General features: G+C 44.0%; 3 protein-coding genes across 4 annotated transcripts; all 3 read right to left on the bottom strand.

Annotated features, from left to right (window-relative positions):
- Positions 1-524: 524 nt before the first annotated feature.
- Positions 525-2,555, bottom strand: LOC119451847 (uncharacterized). 2 transcript variants are annotated; one of them, XM_049660096.1, is made up of 3 exons: positions 2,439-2,555; positions 1,072-1,698; positions 525-620 (listed from the first exon to the last, which is right to left on the bottom strand). In XM_049660096.1, exons 1-2 carry the CDS (start codon positions 2,442-2,444, stop codon positions 1,111-1,113), a joined length of 594 nt encoding a protein of 197 aa, XP_049516053.1. In that variant the 5' UTR covers positions 2,445-2,555; the 3' UTR covers positions 525-620; positions 1,072-1,110. The 2 variants fall into 2 exon arrangements, with proteins under 2 accessions (XP_049516053.1, XP_037570429.1); XM_037714501.2 differs by having other exon boundaries at positions 1,103-1,698.
- A 7,913-nt stretch (positions 2,556-10,468) lies between these two features.
- On the bottom strand, positions 10,469-13,221 carry LOC119436904 (uncharacterized). The gene is made up of 3 exons (XM_037703943.2): positions 13,070-13,221; positions 11,337-11,968; positions 10,469-10,703 (listed from the first exon to the last, which is right to left on the bottom strand). Exons 1-2 carry the CDS (start codon positions 13,073-13,075, stop codon positions 11,339-11,341), a joined length of 636 nt encoding a protein of 211 aa, XP_037559871.1. The 5' UTR covers positions 13,076-13,221; the 3' UTR covers positions 10,469-10,703; positions 11,337-11,338.
- Positions 13,222-20,380: 7,159 nt separating this feature from the next.
- Positions 20,381-22,695, bottom strand: LOC119436905 (uncharacterized). The gene is made up of 2 exons (XM_037703944.2): positions 22,599-22,695; positions 20,381-21,220 (listed from the first exon to the last, which is right to left on the bottom strand). The coding sequence occupies exons 1-2, from the start codon at positions 22,602-22,604 to the stop codon at positions 20,627-20,629; spliced, it is 600 nt and encodes a 199-aa protein (XP_037559872.1). The 5' UTR covers positions 22,605-22,695; the 3' UTR covers positions 20,381-20,626.
- Between the last annotated feature and the right edge of the window lie 1,078 nt (positions 22,696-23,773).

The following is a 23,773-nucleotide window of genomic DNA, read 5'->3' as shown; positions in this document are numbered from 1 at the left end:
CAAAAAATAGTAAAAAATGCAAAAAATGTTGCCCACCTGTTGCGCGACCCCATAGCAAACGCCCAAATCTTTCAAGCCACTTCTTGAGAAGGGCGTTCGGACTCCTCTAGTAAGCAAGATCAATTAAACTGTTCAGATCTAAAAAAATGACTGCTGTAGTTTTTTTTTTATTTCAGGAGCCTGAACATTGTTTCTGCTGTGTAATCAATGTACATAGTTTCTATTCCCAAGTTGGCAAAATCTGCTTCTGTCTTTCAAGGACCTAAGCGGCATGCTTACGCGAGCCGAATGCAAGTAGCTTGTGTCTTCTTCTCATGAAATTCCCTATATTATCCATGGTCACAAGTGCATTGCAAGGAACTCGCTTATGTGCAAAAGGCGTGATTATCCCGTGCGTGTGTGACACTCTTTACCTTCTTGGAATTAGTTTACTTAATCGCTGTATTCCCCTAACACGTCCCCTTGCACTTCCTTGGGAGCCTGTTGAATACGCGGCAAATAGACAAGCAATTTCCACAAATAAATGAATTGGTCTGTTTATTGAAACTTTTGATCTTCGAGTGGCCGAAATGTCAAGTATTGAGATGTGGCGACGACGAAATGGCGCGAAGCTTGTACAGCTGAAAGAAAATTAAGACAAATTGTTAGTTCGCATTAAACTTGACGCTGAGCTTCTACTGGATATAAAATAAAGCGGCACAACATATTTAAGACAATGCACAAGAAAGTTGAGGTCAGAAATATTATTTGTCTTCCTGTAAGAGCGAACGAAGTGATTGTGACAACAGGTCCGGTATTAACTATGGAGATGGTACGCTTAAGCGGTTTTTAAGAACCGGTACCAGCGAGCACATTATTGGCTATACGTGTGAGGGGAAGACATTATTCATGGTTTTAGAAGGGCGCAACAAGGAAGACGACAGACGAAAGAACACACGTACACAAGCGCCGACTCACAAGACATTATTACCTCAGACTGCCGGACAATAACCAGCAATTCTTAAAGGCGGACAGTTTTGTTAATTTAGCGTCAGGCGCGTAACACAGTACGGGAGTAAATAAGCGCTCAACTCAGCTGGAGAAGTTATTACAGCAAACAAACCGGAAATTTCATCCGATGACGCCTACGCCCGCGTGGCCGACACCGGCAGTCTTGCCGAAGGAGGACTGTCCGAATCCGGCCTGTTGTCCGGCGGCACCTCCCTGGAAGCCTGAAGATCCCTGCTGTTGACCGGTTCCAAAGGTCTTGCTGTCGGAAGCCGAGAAGCCGGTGTTGTGGTTGTAACCCTGGTTGTTGCTGAAGGCGTTGACAGTCCTGTGGGCAGAGCCGCCAGCGAAGGCTCCGGATCCCTGACTGTGCCCCGCGGCACCCTTTTGGAAGCCTGCCTGGTGTCCTCCGGCGGTAGCGCCGTAACCCGACTGGAAGCCGCCACCGTGTCCCACGCCAACACCACCCAAGCCGACGCCGTGGCCAACACCGGCGCCTACCAGGGCGGGGTTGCCGACGACTCCTGGACCAACGACACCGGGAGCGACGACGCCAGGAACCACACCAACGCCGTAGCCAGGCACGCCTCCCAGAATTCCGCCACGTCCTTCAACGTCCTTCTTATCCTCCTTTTTCTCATCTTTCTTAGCGACCTCTTCGGCGAACGCGGCGTTGGCCACGAGGGCGAGGAGAGTGAGGGTTGCGAGGAACTGCGTTACAAAAATTGAATTATTTTCCGAAGTTTTCGTTTGTCTGTGTCCGAGCGAAATGGCGCTACCGAAGTGTGCGGTATTAATAGTTTGATACATGCACGGATTGCATACTTCTGGAAGCAGTTTGCGGTTAGCTTCCTGTTGACCATTACCGATAGGCTAAGTGCCAAAACATCGTTCCCTGAATAAGCTGTGCCTCACCATGCTTATTTGTGGGCGAAAGGCACTTCAATTTGTTTCACTTCTTCCTAATCATCGTTTACTTACAGCGTTCCTTCCCTTATTCGCAGTAATTTAAGCATCCAGTATCTCGCAAAAGTGTTACCACACGTTTGCTCCTAGCACTCGTTTAAAACACATCGGTGAGGCTTTTAGGAAACTGATTTCGATACTTTCTATCAGAATGAAATCTGCATATGTATACCGTGTGAAGCTGTACGTGCCAAGTTTCTATAATGCAGGTGATTAGTTGCCACAACTCGCACATTCAATAATTATTGATACAAAGGAAGGCGACATGTCCTGCGCTTGACGCGCAGGAGATATCTCCTTTTTGTGGCTATACATGCTTCAAACTAAGGAAACTGTAACTAGCTACTACGGCATCGCAAATGTTTGCGCGCAAGAAGTAAAACGCACACAAGACCAGAGCCATGCAAGGTCAAAAGATCAGAGATAAAGGCGAACATGCATTGAAACTTCGCAAAAAGAATTCGACAGCAAGAACTCGAGCCCACCTTCATGGTTACGCTGCCGAAAAAAGGAATTCTCGTCGATCCTATGGCTAGTGCACCACACTTTGGTAGCTGCTGACTTGCCGTGCCGCATTGCTGCTCCTCTTTTATACCACCTACCCGAGAGGACCCGTCCATCCACGATAAGCTACAAACAAGAAGAGGTCCAATAGTGACAAGTTCTGCCAGTCGCCCGCATTACGGTTGAGGCGAGCAACAAAAAAGAGCACCCGGAGAAGCCATAGCAGTGCGCCGAACGTTCTCCTCCTTTCGATTTCACTCTGCACTTTTTCGATTCCCTTTCATTCCGAGAAAGGATCAACCTGCTCTCTGTTTTCTTGGTGCACTTTCCTTCCTCAGTGCGCACCGGGGCGGGTGAGAGGGGTCGTGTGTTTCTCTCGGCCTTGAGGTCAGCAGAACGATAACGTGCGTCTCCAGCGTGTACGACGGGGTCGCCTTCTACGCAGGTTTCTGCTTAAAAAGTTACCCGGGGTTCTGAGCGCTACTCTCGCTGAAATGGTTCGCAAGCACGTGCACCTACGGAAAAGGAGCACCTACTTCGTATTGGCTCGTTGGTTCGGAACGGCGAAATACCAGAAACCACGCAATATACACAGCAGCGACAAGAAAACGCAGCACAGGAGAGAGAGAGAGAGAGAGAGAGAGAAAAAGGCAAAGGAAAGACAGGGAGGTTAACCAGAGGTTATCTCCGGTTGGCTACCCTGTACCGGGGGAGGGGTAAAGGGATGCGAAAGGAGAGAGAGAGAAAAATAAGTGAAAATAAAGAATAAACAAAAAGGAAGGAAACAAGAAAATCACCCACGCACACAAAACAGAACTGTTTCTGTGGGCACTGTCATGAAGTCCGCGAAGGCGTTCTCGTGTTGCATTGGAGAGACACTGAGTAGTTGTCTGCCATGTGGTGTTTCTTCTTGTGATTGTTGACGTCGGAACTGAGTGTTTTGAACGACTCTATCCATTTTTTTGTGTATGTTTCCGGTGATGAGCTTGTCTTTACAGCGACAGCGCGGTTGCTTTTCAAGGCAAGAGATAGCAAGGCTATGTTTTGCTCTTCCATCGTAAATGGGCTCAATAAAAGGTTGCATTTCTGAAGTTTTTGCATCTTCTGAAAGTCTGTGACTACGGCGTTCCATATTTGGGGGGGGGGGGGGGGGGGGGGCTGGCTTGAAACAACACCAAAAGAAAGAGGGAGCATGGGAGGGAACAGGAGAGGGAGGAAGGAGGTTGGTGGATACGAGTTTTGCCAGAAAGGTATTTCCCATCTCTGTAACCTCACGATGAGATTGCAGTACAGACGGCGCCCATCAGTCGAGCAATTCGACGACACTGCAATGTCAAGGGAACATGCTGCAAGACCCATGCAGCCATTCGTGATCACATAAGATGTATAGCTTTAAGTGATGTACACAAAATTTTCATTAAGAGAGTGTGTTTATGTAAAAAACCCTGAAGAGTCTTCGCCTTCTACGGTAACTGAAGAAAACTGGGTCTGTTTAACGTAACGATTCATTGCACTCATTTGTATACATAATCTTCCTTTCTCAATAAGCACTCTCATGACCGGCCGATCCTGGGGATAGCTAGGCTGCTCGCCCTTGGGAAACTGACAAAGTGCGATAAGGGAAAGAATTGTAATATAATCACTATGTTATCCGGTCCTGATGTGTCAGCGAAGTATTCATATACTGGAAAAGCCTGATATGTTCTTTCTTGAGAAGAAAACTTTGTCTAACAAAAACCGAAAGTGGTCATAATTGTTTGCGGCCTCGTTAGCCAAGGTACTGGCAACTTGCTGGCAGATGTTGATTCGCTTCCTGTTTTGATGCTCAGCTCAATGAACAGTTACTGCCGTACTCGACCCATTTATGACGTTCTAATTCTGCGATAACGCAGTCCCGGCCCTGCATCGCCATGTCAGAGCACCGTTCTCAGCTCTTTCCACCTAGCACACTGCTATCGATGAGTTGTTAAGAGCTATATATATATATATATATATATATATATATATATATATATATATATATATATAGCTTACTATGGAGGAGTACACACGCCCATCTAGGTATGACCAAATGCCTGGGTATACCACGCAGCGCGGATCTCGCGCAATGACATTTTTTGATGGTAAAATCCGCGCATCGGTATAAAAGCAACCCCATTATTTTGGATAATAAATAATAAATAAAACTCTAACAAATACAACTACCCTTTGAATTAGAGGAATATATAATAAGCTATTGGCTGTCTGTCCAATAAATGGATAGGAGCAAGTACATGTTGCATGATGCAGTAAGAAAGCATGCACGTTTCTTTTTGCGAATGATACGCTGCACATTACCATCTTAATGAAAGGAGTGGTGACAGGAAAAGAGACGTCGCGAGGTACCGAAACGCTCGAAACAATACAAAATATCAGTGGCCTTTTCATATCCCTGTACCCTTGAAATCTTCGGGATAAATGAGAATGCGAAAGCACACTTGAGGACCTTCAAAACATGAATCTTCAATGTCTGTTTTGCTTACGAGCAAAGACCTCATAGCTCTTGGCTAAAGATGGCACAAAAACAGAAGTTCAAGGTGCGTCAGTTAAATGGATATCGTAATAAAGGAACAAGGGAAAAAGTTAACATTATATGTACTGCGCAAAATTCAACCAGAAGGGTGGGAAGTTGTAGTTCTCAGTATTTTTATTAGGAGAAGACAATGGTGAGAGCAGCAGTAGTATCCGTGCTTTCCAGAATCGACCTTAAGTTCCTTGCATCAAGACGAAGTGATATTTGGGCTATAGTTGGTGAAAATATATAGTAATGTCTTCGTGATACTAGTCGGCATGGGAGACACTATTTTGAACACATTATACAAGCTATGATTGTTAATCGAGCATTCTATATTAGTAAAATCATGCTTGTTCGCAAGCTTTGCGCAGATGAGCGAAAGATGTGACGCAGTATGACACCGGAAAATGATAAATTTGGTTGCATTGTTTTAGGTTCACTTTGTCATTCCTACGCTAAACATTGTGTAGGCGTGGAAGTTATAAGCACTAAAATAGCTCAGCTGCACCGCTTCTGGTAACCTCAAAATGGTGCATACTTGCGCCATTTGGTGCGCTGGAACTATAGACAGGAGAGCACCAAAAGTGGAGCACCGGCCGGTTCTCTTGCGTTAGCGTGGCTCTTTCTAATAATCTGCTCATAAGCTTTACTCATTTTTATCTAGTAGCTGTTACTGACATTGTTGGCCTACCTACTAATACTTACAAATTAATATTATGGCAGAAAGTTAATCTGCACTTTCCGAGTAAAAGCTGCCCTGGCTCTCTTTAGCTACATCAGGTCGTTGGGTCATCGCACACCATAGATCAGCTTTCTAATAAGTGCTATGATTTTTTAGAAAATACAGTACCCAAACGTATTTTACTGCCTCCTTTGTGCAAGAACACCCCAACTTGCTTTGTGTTCCGATAGAGGAGCGCAAAATATGTGAGATCTATAAAAACAAGAAGTGGAGTAAAAGAACTCATAACGTGAATTTGCAGATTACATAATGTTTCGTAACGGTGAGCACTTTTTTCATGCAGCACGGTCACATCAATATACTGTACATAATAATTGGGGGGGGGGGGGGGTGTATTAATTGTTGCACTCAGTAGGCACAGAATTTTTGTGAAACTATTCACTCTGAATAGCTCTCTTTCTATATTCTCGCACGATCTGATTTTCACCGACTCAAGAGTCTTTCTTGAACGAATGCCTGAAACTAGTCTAGAACCAATGTTAAAGGGGGCCCTGAACCACTTTTTATCGAAGTGGAGCAATACATTTGAAGTGAAAATAGGCTATTTCATAATCACTTTGCCGCAAAAAGTACTTCAATGCGTTCAGCAGAAGCGGATTTATTGGCAATGAAACACGGCCTCCGTTGTGCCCCCCTTCCTCCTTCAACGCCTTGCACTGCGAAGGCTACGGCGGAGTGGGGCGGGGCCACAACGCTCCGCCTCGTAAACGTCACCATGGCGCGCAGTTCAAATTTCATTTTGGACTTCCGATTTTGGTGCCTACGAAGCGCTAAACGTAAGCCAAATGCGGTTGTCCTCAGCGAGCCGCAGTACGCTCAGCCACTGGACTCGTGGCGCAACCTCACGGCGGCCATGGTGTAGCCGACCGCAGCAACCAATAGCAGCCGTGTATTGGAGTGCGCTTTATTACGAAATGAAGCACACAGAAAAGAGCGAGCATCATGGGGTTTCTTGAAACGAGAGCGTTTGAGAGAAAGGTGACTTCGAGTTCCGCTTGCGAGCTTCACGGACCACGTACAACAGCAAAACTTGGCTGAGATGTTCACAACAGCGTATGCTACCCGCAGACTATGTTATTTCACCCAGCTCGAGAGGTGGTTCATGGCCCCTTTAAAATGTTCATACAAAATTCGCAGGGACAAAATCACACCGCGTGATCCCAGGCTTGCTTGTTGCAGCTTGATAAAATGCGGGAGCTAGTTCAATGGCATTTAACGGTTAGTCCAGATTCTGGTAACGCAGCGAATGCCTTGCTAGAAGTCTGGTAATAAAGAGCCCTTTTGCTTATTTTTGTAGCTAGTATGAAAAATACCTGCTATTCCCAATACGCTGGAGGTGATATTCAAAAGTTTCATACTCACAAAACTGCACCTGGACGAATATTTCAGTTCACGGTCATTCTACGCCATTGGTCCCAACCATGGCGCTCGACCAATGTCCATTTCTCTCAAAAAATTATGAAAAAATTATATGCATATAAGCATTAGCTGAACGATATTTTCACAATTTACAGGGTGTTCATTTTTAATTATTACGGAATTTTAGAAATCGCCTGGGGCACGTAGCATAATTCTTATCATTGAGCTGGGTTATTCAATGAGGCGGACATTAGCAGCATGAGAAATCGAAACACATATTCAACTCATTAACAAAAATTCACTAATTAACTTCTAGGTAACTTACTTTGCGACACATATTGCAATTTACGAATTGTAGCCGGTGAGCTTATCAGGTGTATCCACTTGGAATGAACTTCCAGAATGACTCCACTTTGGAGATATGCGCCATCAAACTCGCCGTAAAAATGCACTGTTGTTCCACTTACTTTTTACCAAAATACTGCTTTATGTACTGAAGCACAAAAGTAACTGGAATGCCCGTATTATTTCCCCCACTTTGGGAAATAATATCTCGAAACTGGTGACATCCTGGAAATTCATTTCAAGTGGATGCGTCTTGCAAACAATTCTAATTCTGAAATTCGAAAATTGCAATATGTGTCGTAAAGTAATTAACTAAGAAGTTCATTAGTCATTTTTGTTAATTAGTTGAATATGTGGTTCGATTTTTCGTGCTACTAATGTCCGCCTCTTACGAATAACCCAGCTTAACGATAAGAATTATGGTAACCTGCCACCAGCGATTAAAAAAAAATCTGTAAAGCTTAATTTTGAACACCTGGTATTTAGAGTGGAAAGATCTTTTTTAGGCCATTTGAATTTCACGAGCCGGTGAAAAACCAGGTGCGAAACAAAATCTGCCAAAAATCGCCCGTCAGACGCATTCCTTCAAAATTTGCGTTCTTGCGCTGTCTGAACATTTTTCTTTCATTTTAAAACAGTTTCACAAAATACTTTTATGTTTTTTAACCCTTAACACTTCGGTAAAAATGCAAAAAATAGAGCGTTTTTTGGAAAATTTCACAAAAATATTATCACGGAAGAAAACTAGAAATTATTTTCATAAAACTATCCCTAAAACAGACTATGTCTATAAATTTTATTATCGCCTCTATGCTGCGCACAGCCTCTAAAATAAAAGCCTGAATTTGACACAAATGCTATTTTGGCCTATGTTTAACGTCGGTAACACGCTTAAGTGGTCCAAGAAGGAATACGCAAAAAAGCGGATATAAGTGAGAAGCATAACTGATTTTGCCACGCAAACTTTTATTGAAGTAATTTGCGTTATCACCAAGAAAAAAAAATTTAGTGGAGTCCAACCATTGCAATGTTTTGGTTCGCGCTTCGACTTCACCTCATAGCATATTGGCGGGAACTAAGAACCAGGGTAGTGCAAACAGTGGTGTGTGTGGAGAGGAACAAAAGCCGTGATCCCCTGAAATTTGTAAGAATTTAAATCCTGAAGGTGTGCCTACTTAAGGCAGATCGACATTGCGCGCGTCCAACTGACCACTCGAGGCACATTGCATGTATTCGCGGGCTTCTTTCAAGCTCGGGAAAACACTTTTATGTCGCACATATTGAGCAACAGAAAGATGTATCGGGAGTTTTTCATGCTACTCTACAATTTTCTCGTTGACACTTTTCATCTAACTATAATATTTGAGAAGCTGATTACTTAATAAAGTAATTATGTAATTAAGCGGAATGCAAAAAATTATCTGAGTATCTCAGAGTATCACCCTGTTTATAATATACAAAGAATACAGTACGAAAAAAAACGAGAGCCATATGCTGCGGATACACCACCCTTTTTTTTTTTGCGCATCTAATTCAGTAAGTTTGTGTTTTTCGCCAACATGCTATGAGCGCCACGGTTGGAACAGTTGGCCTCTAATGACCCTTCAACGAAGTTGTCTAAAATCCGTCATATGCACAAAAAAACAACTATTAGTTTAACTAACTCAGTCTGATGTAACTTTCAGTTCAACTAACTCTTCGCACTTTTGGTCAAGCAGCGCACTTGGAAAAACACGAGTACGTTCCCACAAACATGAATGATGAGGACAAACACAGGCGCTGAACTGCAACTGTTGGTTTATTGCTCAAAGACGCGAGTGTTTAGTAAGCGCTTTAATATGCGCATGCGCTGTAACAGCTGCATGGCGAGGAAAACAAGAACATCAAAATTAACAAACAGAACGCAGACAACCATCACCATGTGCAGTCAAGATAGAATTAAATGCCCAGGTAGCAGCGCACTTTTTCTGAAAATGATACTGAGGCGCAGCTGATGCATGCGTCCTTCCACTTGTCGATATTTATTGCTTCTAAATTTTCTCTACTTTGTTTGTTACGTTCCCTTCACACAACCTCTGTTTTCCTGAGTGCGGGCGAGCAGCCGTAATCTCTGCAATGAAAGGTCAAATGTACCGAATATTTAGCTGTGCAGTGTTAGTTGTGCTCTGTAATCATCGTATTAAAGCATCTGCCCAATATAGGTATATAATGTAACAGGTCAGAGGAATCGAATAAACTACTCACTCCGTACAAGTGACATAAGGTTTTCTGTACTTGATTGGGCAGGGACACGTTTCTTTTTTATTTCATTGACATTTTTTCACAGCCCCAACATTCAAATATGTGCCAAAAACTTCGCATTGAGGCCGGCGTTTCTAGCTGTCGTTCGAAGATTGTGGAAAACTGTATCCATATAAGGTACGACCACCATCTTGTCTTTAAAGTTCCTATTACTGCGTGTGGCTCCACGTACTTTTTTCGACTTTTTCAATAAGCCTTATGCTACTGAAACGAAGAGCTTCGAGAGTGCATGGAGTGCATGAGGCGGCTTACTTGGTTTGGGAAGCTGACTTAATTCACACTTGTGATCACAAGATTTTAGTAGTGCGTTCTGAAGGCATGAGAGGACAGTCGCGCTCTTCACAAGATTTCAGTGAGTCGATTGAAAGGAAAGGACAGGTTTGTTGCCGCATGATTCATCAGACCAATAAACAGGACTTGGGGAGATATGTATACCAAGGCCTAAAAACTTCAGAGAACCATTGGTCGCTAATCAATGTGTCAGAGTGCCACGCACCTTTGATTCCGACACATAGATTACCAACCGGTGGCTTCCTTATTCGATCCTTTCGTCGAGGGTTGTCAACTGGAACAAGCTCTGGTTAACATGGGTTATTTAATCTCAGTGGCTCATTTTATATCCTTTTTCTGTCTTTTTCTGCGAATCGGTGACTGCGTCAACACTGTTAGGCGTGGTCGGGTAAGCCGACCTATCATTGTATTTCTCAGACACCACAAAGAAGTCGGCTGATTTCAGCATAAACATTTTATTGACTATTTGGGGGTAGAGCCACCGCCTATGCAAAGGAGAACCAGCACTGTGCTGGCAAAAATATTGCTGCTCAAACAGGCAAAAAATGTTTTTGAACATATCAAATGCCTAAATAATGAGATGAAGTGACCATGTCCGATGTTTTCTCCTTGGTGATATCACTTCCACTGTTGCACGAACTCCGTTCGAAAGCCCTGAAAAAGAAATGCCAATGTTACATCCATTGATCCCGAGTAATAACTTTGTACATACCTACACATCATTGTAAAAAAGTGTAAATAAAAAGAAATATTGCGTCCTAACAGGCTGGTTGTGCAAGTGCAATAATAAAATTGAAAAATCATTTAGGACGCTATAATGAGAGAATGTAAGGAGCAAATAAAGAAAAGTCATGACTGCAGCAAAGATCACCTCCTTCAAGCCTCATCGCCATCGACACACACGAGGTCTCACCTCGTCTTTCATTAGATTGGGATAGAGCACCTCATTGTTGTCTGCTTCCTCATTCGCCATTCCTACGTACATATGAAGTCTCCCTTACATTTGGTGAAGCCTAGTTGATCTTCCAAAATTGTCTAAATGCGCATTAGGATAATAAACCTCCCTTACCAACATAGTTCATAATCAGTCTTTCTTTGCTGGTATTTTAAAAACCAAATACTGCTTCTTGTTCCACGTGAGTATCCGAACTGACGACGTAAGGACTGGAACGCCAATCCTTACGACGTATTTTCTTTTGTTTATGTAACTTTTTCTCACTGCTGAATTTCTGGCTGGTATGTGCAGGAAGACAATTAACAGTTCGAAGCTTCGCAAACAATATTTACCTTCAGCCGTGAAGGCCGACGCCCGCATGCCCCACTCCCGCAGCCTTTCCGAAAGAGGATTGTCCAAATCCTGCCTGGTGTCCGGCAGCGCCTCCCTGGAAACCAGCTGAACCCTGCTGGTGGCCAGATCCGAATTTCTTGCTGTCACTGGAGGAGAAGCCTGAGCTGTGGCTATAGCCCTGGTTGTTGTTGTAGGCGTTTACGTTCCTGTGGGCAGAGCCGCCAGCGAAGGCACCGGATCCCTGGTTGTGTCCCGCGGCGCCCTTCTGGAAGCCTGCCTGGTGGCCTCCGGCAGTAGCGCCATATCCAGACTGGAAGCCGCCACCCACTCCATGACCGAGGCCGACTCCATGACCGATGCCAACCCCATGACCAAGGCCGACTCCTTGTCCGAGGCCGGCTCCAACCAAAGCGGGGTTGCCAACGACTCCACCACCGACAAGCCCGGGGCCTCCAATTCCGGCGCCCACAAGACCGGGACCGACTCCGGCGCCGTAACCACCTAGGCCTCCCAGCACGCCACCGCGTCCTTCAACGTCCTTCTTATCTTCTTTCTTTTCGTCCTTCTTGGCGGCATCTTCGGCGAAAGCCGTGCAAGCCACGAGGGCGAAGAGAACAATGGTAACGAAGACCTGCGCATAAAAAGAAAAAGCAATTGAAGTCTTCTGATAGAGCTCAAATATCCTTAGAAATAGAAACATAAGGCTACTCTGAACGTTTTCTGGACGTAACACAAGGTACCCGCTGATGTATGGGTCCGGAATCGTTTAACACAACGAAACACAGTGCAGCCGACAAGAAAAATAGAAAACTACTTTTAAGAGCTCTCTTATGTTTATCCACGCAGTCGTCAAAACTAATTATTTCTAGTTTATTTGTTTTTGTCTACCTGCTTTTGATTCATTTATCGTGTTATTAAAGATATTCGTGAAACCTTGGCTTCCTAGATGGGCCGTTTATTTGCACGACTGGGAAACGAAGGCATTTCCGAATCGTAACAATAGACGACCTGCCCGCGGTCGAAATATGGGACGAGCAGCCGAGGTATCGTCGTCCGACTTTCGCGAAGTGCAAAACAAATACATTCGATTTTTCAATCAGCGTGTTTCCTTCTTTTTAGCAGCAGTTCTGTGCGTCATTCTTCCTCACTCTTCCAAAAAAGAGCACATTCAAACTGAACTGAGCAAGTGCTTACACGAAATTTCTTGATTCTGGGTTGCGTTTGAATAGGTATAACATTGATTGTAGAAATCTTGCTGGTAAAAGATGGCTACTCTTCTGATGCGTGTTTTGTAGGGCGCCACATATGACTTAAATTTTATTAGAGCTGCGAATTTGTCAGTACATATTATATTGTTCATATCTAAAGTTATATTGCAAAGTTCGCATTATTTAGAGTGCAGCAAGACAATATACGACCATACAAATACTTTTAAATGGCAGCAATATACATTTGACAATGTCTTTTAATATTCACACCAAGTAGAACACCTTTCGCCGCGAGTAAGCATACCTCTGCACATGGTGTAATTTGTGGCCAGATTGACTATTTAACAGGAAGACTAGAAGCGAACTATTTTGAACGCACCATTCTAACGTGGCTGCTTGCAGTAAACAAACTAGGCGCACGTGCACTCCTATAGTAGGAGAAAATTAAACACTGCTCTCAAACTGAACGCTAAAATTCATCGCTTGACATTGTAATAGCACCAAAACACAAAATATGCGCCTACCTTCATATTTACGTAGTCGATCAACCTTAGGAAGAACGCAGTACGCTCACAAGTTAAGCTGCTTGCTTGAGTGTCACTCCTAGACAGCGACTATCTTGCCATAAGGCTGTGCGTCCTCCCTTTTATACCTCCTAAACGGAGAGCTAACGTCACAAAAACGAACAAACAAGATCCTGTAGGCATCCACCCCTGCAGGTCACCAAGTGTTTCAGTCTCTATGGCAACAAAGACAAGCGAACCAGGCCGCCTTTCACCTTTAGAACGTTCCCCTCCACATTGTTGCTCTCGAAACTTTCATCGCTTCTACGTTCCGAGAAGAGCAATACACTCCCACTCGCCATTCCTCGCCTCCTCTCTTTCGATCACTGGCGCCTCGAGCTGCGATAGCGGTCTCCCCGTCCTTGAATTCAGGAAAGCCGTCGCATCCGCCAATGTGTCGCCGCACTGTCTCAGCTTATGCCGAACTTCTGTTTAAAAATTGCAGTATACTTGAAATGTATCATTCCGAAGTCACTTGGAAGTATGTCTACTTTCTGGAAACGTCTCTCGTGTCTTTCCAGTGTTGCTCTTGTATTCGTGATTGCCACTGGACGGACCTACGCGCAGTTTTTGTTATGACCAGAGCGCTTGTTGACGTCAGCGGGTGTTTCCGCGCAACCACTTGCCTGCAACCATAAGGGTTGGGCGAGATCCTGCAACAAGTCTTGAAAATAATGCCCTACCTAAAAGCACCTCTTTAATTAACTCGTATTTTAATAATGTGAAGTAAATGTTCACCGTGTTTAAAAGATAAAAAAGGCCCCGCATGAACAATATCACAGCGAGTTGACACTGGCCAATGATTTTCTAGGGTGACACTTTGTAACGATTCTGTTCAGTTTCCAATTTTCGTGCCCTTGGTCAATAGCTCAGGTGAAGACACACTGCTGCTACACTGTAAATAGAGTTTTCAAAGGTATTTCTACGCGCTCCCAAAAGTAGCACAATTAGGATGCCCAAATAACCTCGTAAAACTACCGCATTACAGGTGCTCAAAAAAGCAGTAGGAAACGCCTATGGCTCTTCACAAAAATTACCTGCTTGAGGGCTATTTAATGGATCAAGAAAATCTCCCGAGGTTCCTCATGGAAGCACCATCTGTAAGGCTGTCAATAAAAACATCATTTGAAAGGGAGGATCTCGCACTCTCTTTAGGGTTGAAACCTTTTAACAGGGTATAAGCGGGATGGGCCTCTTGGCAGAATGGCTGTTATGAGACGAATATAACCGGATGAAAAAAACCTCTAAAAGATACGGCAGTATGTTATTACTCTTCGCTGATTGAATGTCCCCCCTTATCAATAATTTCTTTATTTATTCAAATATTGCTGTCATGTAACTTAGGATGGGGGAAGAATAATTTAGCTAAGCTAAGCAGAGCGGCTCAAAGAGTCAGTTGTTGTTCAGCTTTCTTTTATAGCCATTCAATGAAAGCCATTCAACTAAGGATAGCCCCCATCAACGTTTCCTATAAAAACCACAAGTTGTAAAAATGTCTCTAAATAATAGGTGAAATGAACTTCGTCAGAAGCCCGTCAAACGAGAGTTAAAATCCCCTCGATCCTTCGATCATTCAGTAATTGATAAAGTTGGTCCGCCTCTTTTTACTAAATAATCACATGCAATTTCTCGGTATGGATGGCTTTGATACTCGGCTAATGACAGCGCACGGTTGTTTTCATTCCCGGGGAGGCCATCTGTTGTTTCTAAACAATGCCAATTTCAATAAACTACTAAAGTATATCTTTGCATTTTAGACGATGTGGCTGTTGAATTCGCGTCAGGGGAACAGCAATCTATCACTGAAGGGGACAGACATATGGCCAGAGAAGAATGCAGATTCAACGCGCCTGTTGCATTCTATGTGATGTGAAGCTTTAGTGAAGCGCTGAATTAGTGCTATACAACTAACAGCGATGCATACAATTGTATTTACTTTCATTCTGTACGTTGCGTAATATGCGATGTTTAGATTTGTGCACTGCACAGGTCACGACTTCTATATCCCATGTGTCACAGTGGCACAGAACCAATGGAGTGACAGATGCTCATTCTGGAGGATAAGTCAAGAGTGGGCACATAGACAGTGGGACATATCGAATGTCTAAATCATAGAAAGCCAAGTCCGTCAAGGAAGCCGTTGAATACAATGAACTATTTCATTAATAGGTTGGTGTGCTTTAGAGATGCCTATTAGCCGATATTATGTGTCCAGGTTTTTTGTAGATTTTTTTATTACTCATAACAGGAGGTGAGTTTATTTGCACAACTTTGGCGCAGCACGCATCACGGTACTTCAGTTCGGAGCACACACAAGCTTCGTATGCACGTGGAGTCCTAAGTTGTTAGATAAAAGTGGTACAATATACGATTATGGGACCTACGGTGCTCGATCCACAGTTCTCTTCCACCACCAGGATAATTTTTGTGTGATAATTATCCGGCTTAAAGAAGACTGCTTCAGGAAGTGTAAAATTTTGCAATTCAGGGCATGGCTTCCGGTGGGAAAAGCGTTATTGTTTCTTTTTTTTAAACAGCCCATTCAGTCGTTTTCATTGTGCTATATCCTGCGTAAATATTTTTCCCCGCGTTTTAATCGTAGCGCGCAAAATGCGTAAAGCGCCTCGTAATTGCTCGCCCGTGCGTCGCGATACCAGCGGTAGCAAGAGGGATTTAAAAAAAAAGCTCACTCCGCTCGTTGCTTGACACTCCATCATACTGGAAGTAGCAAATGGTCGAGGTTGGCTTCCGCTGATCACGAGATGCGTGTTCCGCGTGACCATCCCAGCCTATCACAATGATTAGGCGGTGTCCAATTCGGGTGATGAGTGGAGTTAGTTCCTTCAAATTTCTTTTCAGACCTATGCGGTCGCGGCGCCTGATCACTGGGCACTTTTCGAATTTCATCCGCTACGAATAAAGCGCGGGTAGAAAATAATTATGGAGGACATAGCACGATCAAAACGACTGAATTGCGCAGTAACAGTTTATCGATCGTAAAAAACTCCTTGAAATTAAGAATTAAAAACTTCTTTAATTCTTCTTCTTGAAGTAGCCGGATAATTCGCAAAGAAAATTTATCTTGGTGGCGAAAGAGGATAGGACGTTTCAGCAGATTGGCTTAAGTTAACTGGGAGACACCCTGCAAGTCCGCAAACATATCCGGCGATTGAACGACGTACGCCAAACCCGGGGTAAGTCGCGGAGAAAGCTTCGCTTTAATGAGCATCAGACACCGGTACAGCTCACACTATACCCTGGAAATTAAGGACCTTATTCTGTTTCCCTAAATTTAATGGTTGAAAGATTCATATTGCGAGAAGCATAAAGAAATGCGCCCATTATATGCGCCCATAGAACATTACGTCTTGAGCAAATCTAGTAGTGCTCGATTTTTTTTTTTTTTTGTGCAAGAGAAATGAGTTTATTCTTTTCATAAATGTAATGTGGAAACCGAAGGAACTTTCGCAGCATTCAGAGAGCACTGTTAAAGCTACTTGCTCCAGAGCCACCTTCGCTATATTATAGCTTCAATAGGGTTCAAGAGGACAAAGATAAAAATGGAGAGGGAAAGATGAATGGACTAGCAGTGCATTGAATTGTAGCAGTGCCCGCGTTGTTCTGTCAGTCTGTGATGCACGGGGCGACGATCCTAACAAACTTTGTCGCTAAATATTGACAGAAGGTGCCTTCAAATCACGTGCGCCAGCCATCGCCTGCGCCCGTCCAGTTGTTTACGGCTACGTGCGAAATATAGCAGCAGTGAAGCAGGCAACACGTGTGGAATCGAGCCGTCTTAGCGTAGTACGAAGGTCCTGCTCGATGCCGTAAAAAAACAAAAACACACAAAACGTACTCGATTATCCCTTTACAGCACCCCAGTCGTACATGGGTGTGTAAGCCTTCCGAATGAGGAGTGTGTAAGCGGACGTAGAAGTCATCATTAGCCAGAGGTGGCACAGTGAAGTTGCATCGCAGGGGGAGAGTGCGAGGGCAGTTGCACCACCACTGAAGTGTGAAGTCTCTGGAGGCAACAATTTGAGACACATCGAGATATTCCAGGAAGCCACCATCGCGGTGTGAGCGAGCAAACAAAGAAACCTCTCATCTCCGCTCTTATTATTTTTTTTGTCCTCTTAGCGCTCTTCTCTCTGGGTAAGGTAGCAAACCTGGCATGCATCTGGCTGACTCTCTTTACCATTCCTTTCGTTCTCGCTCATTTCTCTCTCCCTCTTAATTAAAGGCAGCTCATCAACTTTGTAATTCGTTTCCTTTCATCTCCGCTGTGCGAAGATTTGTTTTGAATCACCAGACCACTGTCTAATACACCCTCTTTTGCATACAAAAATTAAAGCACCATTGTGTTTACTTTTTGTTTGTGTATTTGTGACATGTGTGTGCGTATTTCTTAGGTGTGTATTGGGATAGCCGGCTCTCATCTAGCCTACCATCCTATTGGGTGCACTCATTAAACAATAATCTGCTGTGGTAATGTACTAAGTTATTTTTCAATGGAGGATAAGTTTTTTTTGTTATATTTCTGGCTATATTTCTTGTTCCGCAATTCTAATTGTTTGTTTCACAAACCTACGTTTCGACGACCCTGAGGGAATAGTTTGTGCTTAAGGCCAAACCCCATATGCGCGAAAATGCACGCGACAGCGACGAGTGACGGCATGAGCGACGAAACGGGCCGTTCGCGCGACGTGTCGCGTGGTCGAAATCGCGCGATCGCTCGGTTTTTCAAGTTTGAAATCCGTCGCCCGTCGACCGGAAGTGCTGTGCTCAAGCAGCCAATAGTAAAACACCGGAACGGCATGTACATCAGTGACGTACTGCCGGTTGTCTTCACGTGCTTTTCGACTCGCAGCAACGTGCACACAGCGAGCAAATAAAGTAATGTTTATGCACGTGCATATAAAAAAAATACTGCAGGACAATGATAAAAAATTTATGTATTATTGTGCAACAAAACATCTTATTTTACACTGCATACCTCTGAGAACGCGCCACATTTGGTATGAGTAGACGCCCTCATACCAGCAACAATGGAGATCGCTCGCTGAAGCAGTCGCGTGAATGGGGTTTGCCCGTGGAAGCGACAGCTTGCACGAAGGCAATCTACGTCGCGTCGCTCGTCGCTGTCGCGTGCATTTTCGTGCATATGGGGTTTGGCCTTTAAACGCACCCGCCGCGGTGGCTCAGTCAGCTAAGGCGTCGCGCTGCTGAGCACGAGATCGTGGGATGGAATCCCGGCCGCGGCGGCCGTATTTCGATAGGAGGCGAAAATGCAAAAACGCCCGTGTGCTTGCGTTGTAGTGCACGTTATAGAACCCCAGGTGGTCAAAATTAATCCGGAACCCTGCACTACGGCCTCATCATCTGAAATAGGTTTGGCACGAAAAATCCCAGAATCAATGAATGCCTAGACATTTTTTTACGAACGCCTATTCGTTCAATTGAAATGACTGCACTTGGGCATTGCAACACCCATGTGGCGTAAAATAAACTTTCAAAACGCCTCCAGTGTAGCATAGGCTGAACATGTCTCCATCTCATTTTTTCACTCCCCTCTCCCTCTTTCCTAGGGCAGGGTAGGCAAACGGGACCAGCCTGGTTAACGTGCCCCCCTTTCCCTTGCCACTTCTCTCTCTATCTCTCTGTGTATCTCTCTCTCTCTGAACATGGTATTACGATACTTCGCAAATTTTACTGGCAGTGTCGCAGCTTCAAGCCATACTACACGCATGTTCGAAGACCTATTACGTTCTTTTAATTTTTTTTTTCTCCTTCGGAATGTCTTCCTGAAACGAACAGCTACCGGGAATGCTGGACGGATCAATTTCTACATCTGCTTTAATTATTCGACTTTCATTTTAGATACAGCAGTCGCTTTGTCGTCGTCACTTAATTCCATCCAGGAGAAGTAAAAACTGATGTCGCTCTTCTTCTTCTTTTTTTTCTGTTTAAATTCCTTGCTCAAAAGAACATCTTACATGTTATTTTTCATTCACTTGTTTGTTTCTGTCAAAGAGAAAAAAAAAGGTAAAAATTGTCTACCAAATCATGCTTATACGTCGAAGTTCCCGGATATTAGGATCATCAGTGCACAGAAGACGAATTCGTCACGGCCTAGCAATGACCACGATGAACTCATGGCATATACATTTCACTGTGGCTTTTTTTTTCACTTAACGGTCCCGCCCCATTTGAGTAAACCTTTCAATGTGCATGAACCTGCTTTATTTTGTTAAATATTTTTATCAAGCCATTCTCATGTAATCGGCATCACAAGCACCCAACTCCAAACATCCGCGTAGGCGACTTTTGAGCGTGAGACTTGCTTTAAGTGTTAACGCCTGATCTATTGTCCTACATTTCTTCTTTATATCCGCCCCTGGCATAGCTTCTATTGGATTTGGAAGGTGCATAACAATGCCTCAAAGAGTGTCGCTATCTGAGCATGTATTTCAGAGGCAGCTGCTCTAGCAGATACAGCTGCCACAGTGCAAAACTTGCAGTGTTGGACGTACTCTCGCCCACGTAATAATAGATTCACGTAATACGATCCACCATCCAGTAACACTCAGATACAAATAAGTTAAAGGCTCTACGAACAAATCTCTTTTCAATCACCTTTGCTAAACAAAGCGATTCTCGTCTTAATTTTATAGTATATTTGTGCTCTGCCTCTTGTCTGCTCTGCTCGTCATACGGTTCTCTGCTGCATCGATGCGCAGTTGTCACTTTTCTGAAGATACATTTAAGTAATGGAGACAGGGGCAGTCTATGAAATATTCAGAAAATATCAGGCCAGCAGCTTACTCATCGCTACCTATGTATACATTAACGATGTGTGTGTGTATGATTTAACAAATGAGATAGAAATGCAGCCATGCGCAAACTGTCTTCTAAGTAAATTAAGATCACGACCTGAATTACTTGAAGGATTATGATCGCAATCATGACTTGGACCACCACAGTGGTCTCTCTTAACGTGGTTCTTATCTCTACTAAACGTAGTTTTGCATAATATTTAACTTGATATTGATAAACGTGAGCCTTCGTCAACCCGCACTCGTTGTGGTCGTTGCAGTCATGGAAGGCACCAGCCGCGGATGTTTTAGGAGGAGGAAAGAGAGAAAGGAAATTCATAGAGCTTAGCCAGACGCGCGTCTGGTCTGCTACCGTACAAATGGGAGCAGGTTGAGGGGAGAAAACTTGCGTTCCAGGCAAATAATTCAAGCCTGTGAGCTGTACAGAAAGAGGACGAAGGTTTTCACAGCCACATTTTATTCATTCTTTGGATGACTTAGCTGCTAAACACGGAAACAACAACAAAAGTAACAGTGCTGTGTTCTCAAGTTCTCTTAGACGGGCTGCTACCATAATAAAAATGAAGCACTCTGTAGCAGCATATCTGGTTCTGTGAAAGCTCGTTGAGCAAATTACCGTTTTATAAAATCAGTAATTGTGGCGATTTTGTAATGATTTGATGTTGAATAAATAATGTTCGCTTTAGCCGTGGAGGCCGACACCCGCGTGGCCCACTCCTGCAGCCTTTCCAAAAGAGGACTGTCCGAATCCGGCCTGGTTTCCAGCGGCGCCTCCCTGGAAGCCAGAGGAACCCTGGTGCTGGCCAGAACCGAAGCTCTTGCTGTCGCTGGAGGAGAAGCCTGAGCTGTGACTGTAACCCTGGTTGTTGTTGAAGGCATTGACGTTCCTGTGGGCAGAGCCGCCAGCGAAGGCACCGGATCCCTGGTTGTGTCCTGCGGCGCCCTTCTTGAAGCCCGCCTGGTGTCCGCCGGCAGTAGCACCGTATCCTGACTGGAAGCCACCGCCGACGCCATGTCCCAGGCCAACTCCATGCCCGAGGCCGGTTCCGACAAGAGCAGGGTTACCGACTACTCCGCCACCAACAAGCCCGGGGCCTCCAAGTCCAGCGCCCACAAGACCGGGTCCGACGCCGGCGCCGTAACCGCCCAAGCCACCCAGGACGCCACCACGGCCTTCAACGTCCTTCTTATCTTCCTTCTTCTCGTCTTTCTTGGCGGCCTCATCGGCGAAAGTCGTGCAAGCCACGAGGGCGAGCATACCAATGGCAATGAAGAACTGCATGTCGAGAAAACATAAATACCTGTTTGTTACCACGCGAAGATAAGGACACATGTCAAGAAAAACTGGCCACTTTAAAGGAGTGTCTGATGCTCTGGTATGCCACCATCGACTTACTGATGATTTATGTTTCTCATCGCTGAGAAATGTGGCCCACAGTTTATCAGTTCGTGGTAGCGTAAAGAAAGTTCGGAAAACTGATCTACGAGCAATACGTCTAGCTTCACAGACTGTGACTTTTTACCATTGTAGAAGCTAAATTTTTCATTCCTTCAGGAACCAGCGACCAATAGAGAAGTACATTGAATTGGTTGTACAGGCACGAATGCGAAGTGCATCATTCCACTTGAGGCCACATGTCTAGGTTGCGAAATAATTCAGTTTTCTCGAATTATGCTGTTGTTCGTTTTTATTTCTGATGGTACCTGCAATTATTCCGACCAAGTTGCACAATTTTTAATTTTTATATGGTAAGTCAACGACTAAGCTCTTGCAATTACAATAGAAGCTGTACGCAGGGCTCAACTCCAACAACTGAGAACATCTGTGTCGCAAGAAATTTGAGAACAATCGTGGACACATCAACTCGGCAGTATTGCTAACCTGAACTGTGTACAACGTACAGAAAATATCCGCGTACTGTTTTGTCCTCGTCAAAGTAGAAGCCTAGTCACACTGTCTCACGTTATTTTGACAAGCAATGCTCGGTGCTTAGTTATTTATTTATTTATTTATTTATTTATTTATTTATTTATTTATTTATTTATTTATTTATTTATTTATTTATTATTGGCGCTGCTCATTAAGCCGTTTAATTAAAAAGACGCTATAATGACGAGTGTATTTTCATGAACCATACAAATCAAACAAAAATGTGCATGAAGGGGTAAGCCGTTCATGAAGCTCGAAATTGGTCATGATCAAAGCGAGGTGAGCTCGTGATAAATCATGCAGTGATTAAGGATAGCGTTCGAAAGGCAGGTGTCACAATTATTGTTCGACAGTTCGTAATACAATCAAAATGCGAATAATTTACATTACATCAAGGCATTGTGATTGGGAAAGCAGTACCACCGAGTAACTGAAAACCTGGTCTAAGAAACCTCCCTAATAGGTTTCAAGCAAGATTTTTTTTTCTAGAGTGACGAAAATTCAAGTTCTGTTGAATTCTACAGTAAGATCGCATGTTCAAATGAAGAATTCGAAGGTAATCGCTTAGAATTCACCAGCGAGACATGCGTTCTTGCGCAAATATATACCAGACCGCCTTGCGTGTTTACACATCGGTACAAATATAATCGGCTCCATCAAGTCATCCAGCATAATTAAAATTTTAAAACGAAGCACAAAAATGAAACGCGGAATCCACGCTTACCTTCATAGTGACAAAGGAGATCGAGGGGGGACAAGAACAAGACCTTCTGTAAACGGCTCGGGTACCTACTTCAGTGGCGACTGACTTGCTTTGCGAAACCACCTCGCCCCTTTTATACTCCTTCAGTGCGAACGTGGAGTCACACGCACAAAAAAAGAACAAACAAGTTAATGCTAGACGCCGAGTACTACGGGTCACCACGTGTTTCAACCATTATGGCAACAAACACAACCACGTAAGAAAGCCGTGGCCCCTTGTAGCGTTACCTTCCCGCGTCGTTGCACTCGAAACGTCCACCGTTCCTTCTTTCGCCGAAGTGCAACACCCCATTTGACTCTCGCTCGCCTTTCGTCGCGCCCTTCCTTTCGATCACGCGTGCCTTGACCTGCGATAGCGGTGCCTTCGTCCTTGAATTCAGGAAAATAAAGGCGCGTCAGCGAATACTTCGGCGTATTGTCGTTTTTCATGCATACTTTTCATCGCACAATTACCGCGGTCCTGAAATAAATCGCGCAGCACGGTGACTAGAAAGGATAGGGACTATGCCTGTTTCGATCGCTTACGTTTTGTTTTGCCCTCAGCTTTCGCGTGTTTCAGAAGCGGCTGCACTGCTGTCCGTGCGCAATATATTGCTTGTTTATCTCGGTGCGTTTCCGCATAAACGATCGCCAATTATCGGTAAGATTTGCCTACGTTATTTCGGTCGAGAAGCTAACAGAACAGACAGCTGAATGCGCACTAGCATTACGGCAGCAACACATGCAGATGAAGCGCAACCAATGACTTGTGATAAGTAACATGCATTACATTGAGTGTTACATCTTTGAAACAGACATTTCAATTTGCTTGGGTGTTCCATATACGTTAGTTTGAGGCATGCTGCTTTATTTTTGGTGAGAACATCCATCTTAAATTATATTGGTTGGTTATGATCCAATGCATTTGGTTTGCGTTAATATTTCTTTCTCTTTTATTATTTTTATTCAAAGACAGCATTAGTAGTACGTCTAATTTAGCTAGTAATTAATGTATAGTGTGTTTGCTGAAAACTATAGTATGAAGTGAGTTCACTTCTGCGCACATTTCTCTCCATCTGCGGAAGTTATCTTTTAAGCGCTCACATTATTGTAATATTGGGAGTGTGCCTACATCACGTGCCGTCCAGAGACTTTGCT

Source organism: Dermacentor silvarum, chromosome 1, assembly GCF_013339745.2.
Source record: "Dermacentor silvarum isolate Dsil-2018 chromosome 1, BIME_Dsil_1.4, whole genome shotgun sequence".
NCBI classification, from domain to species: domain Eukaryota; kingdom Metazoa; phylum Arthropoda; class Arachnida; order Ixodida; family Ixodidae; genus Dermacentor; species Dermacentor silvarum.
Note: the sequence above shows the minus strand (reverse complement) of the source record. Positions and strands in the feature narration are given on the sequence as shown.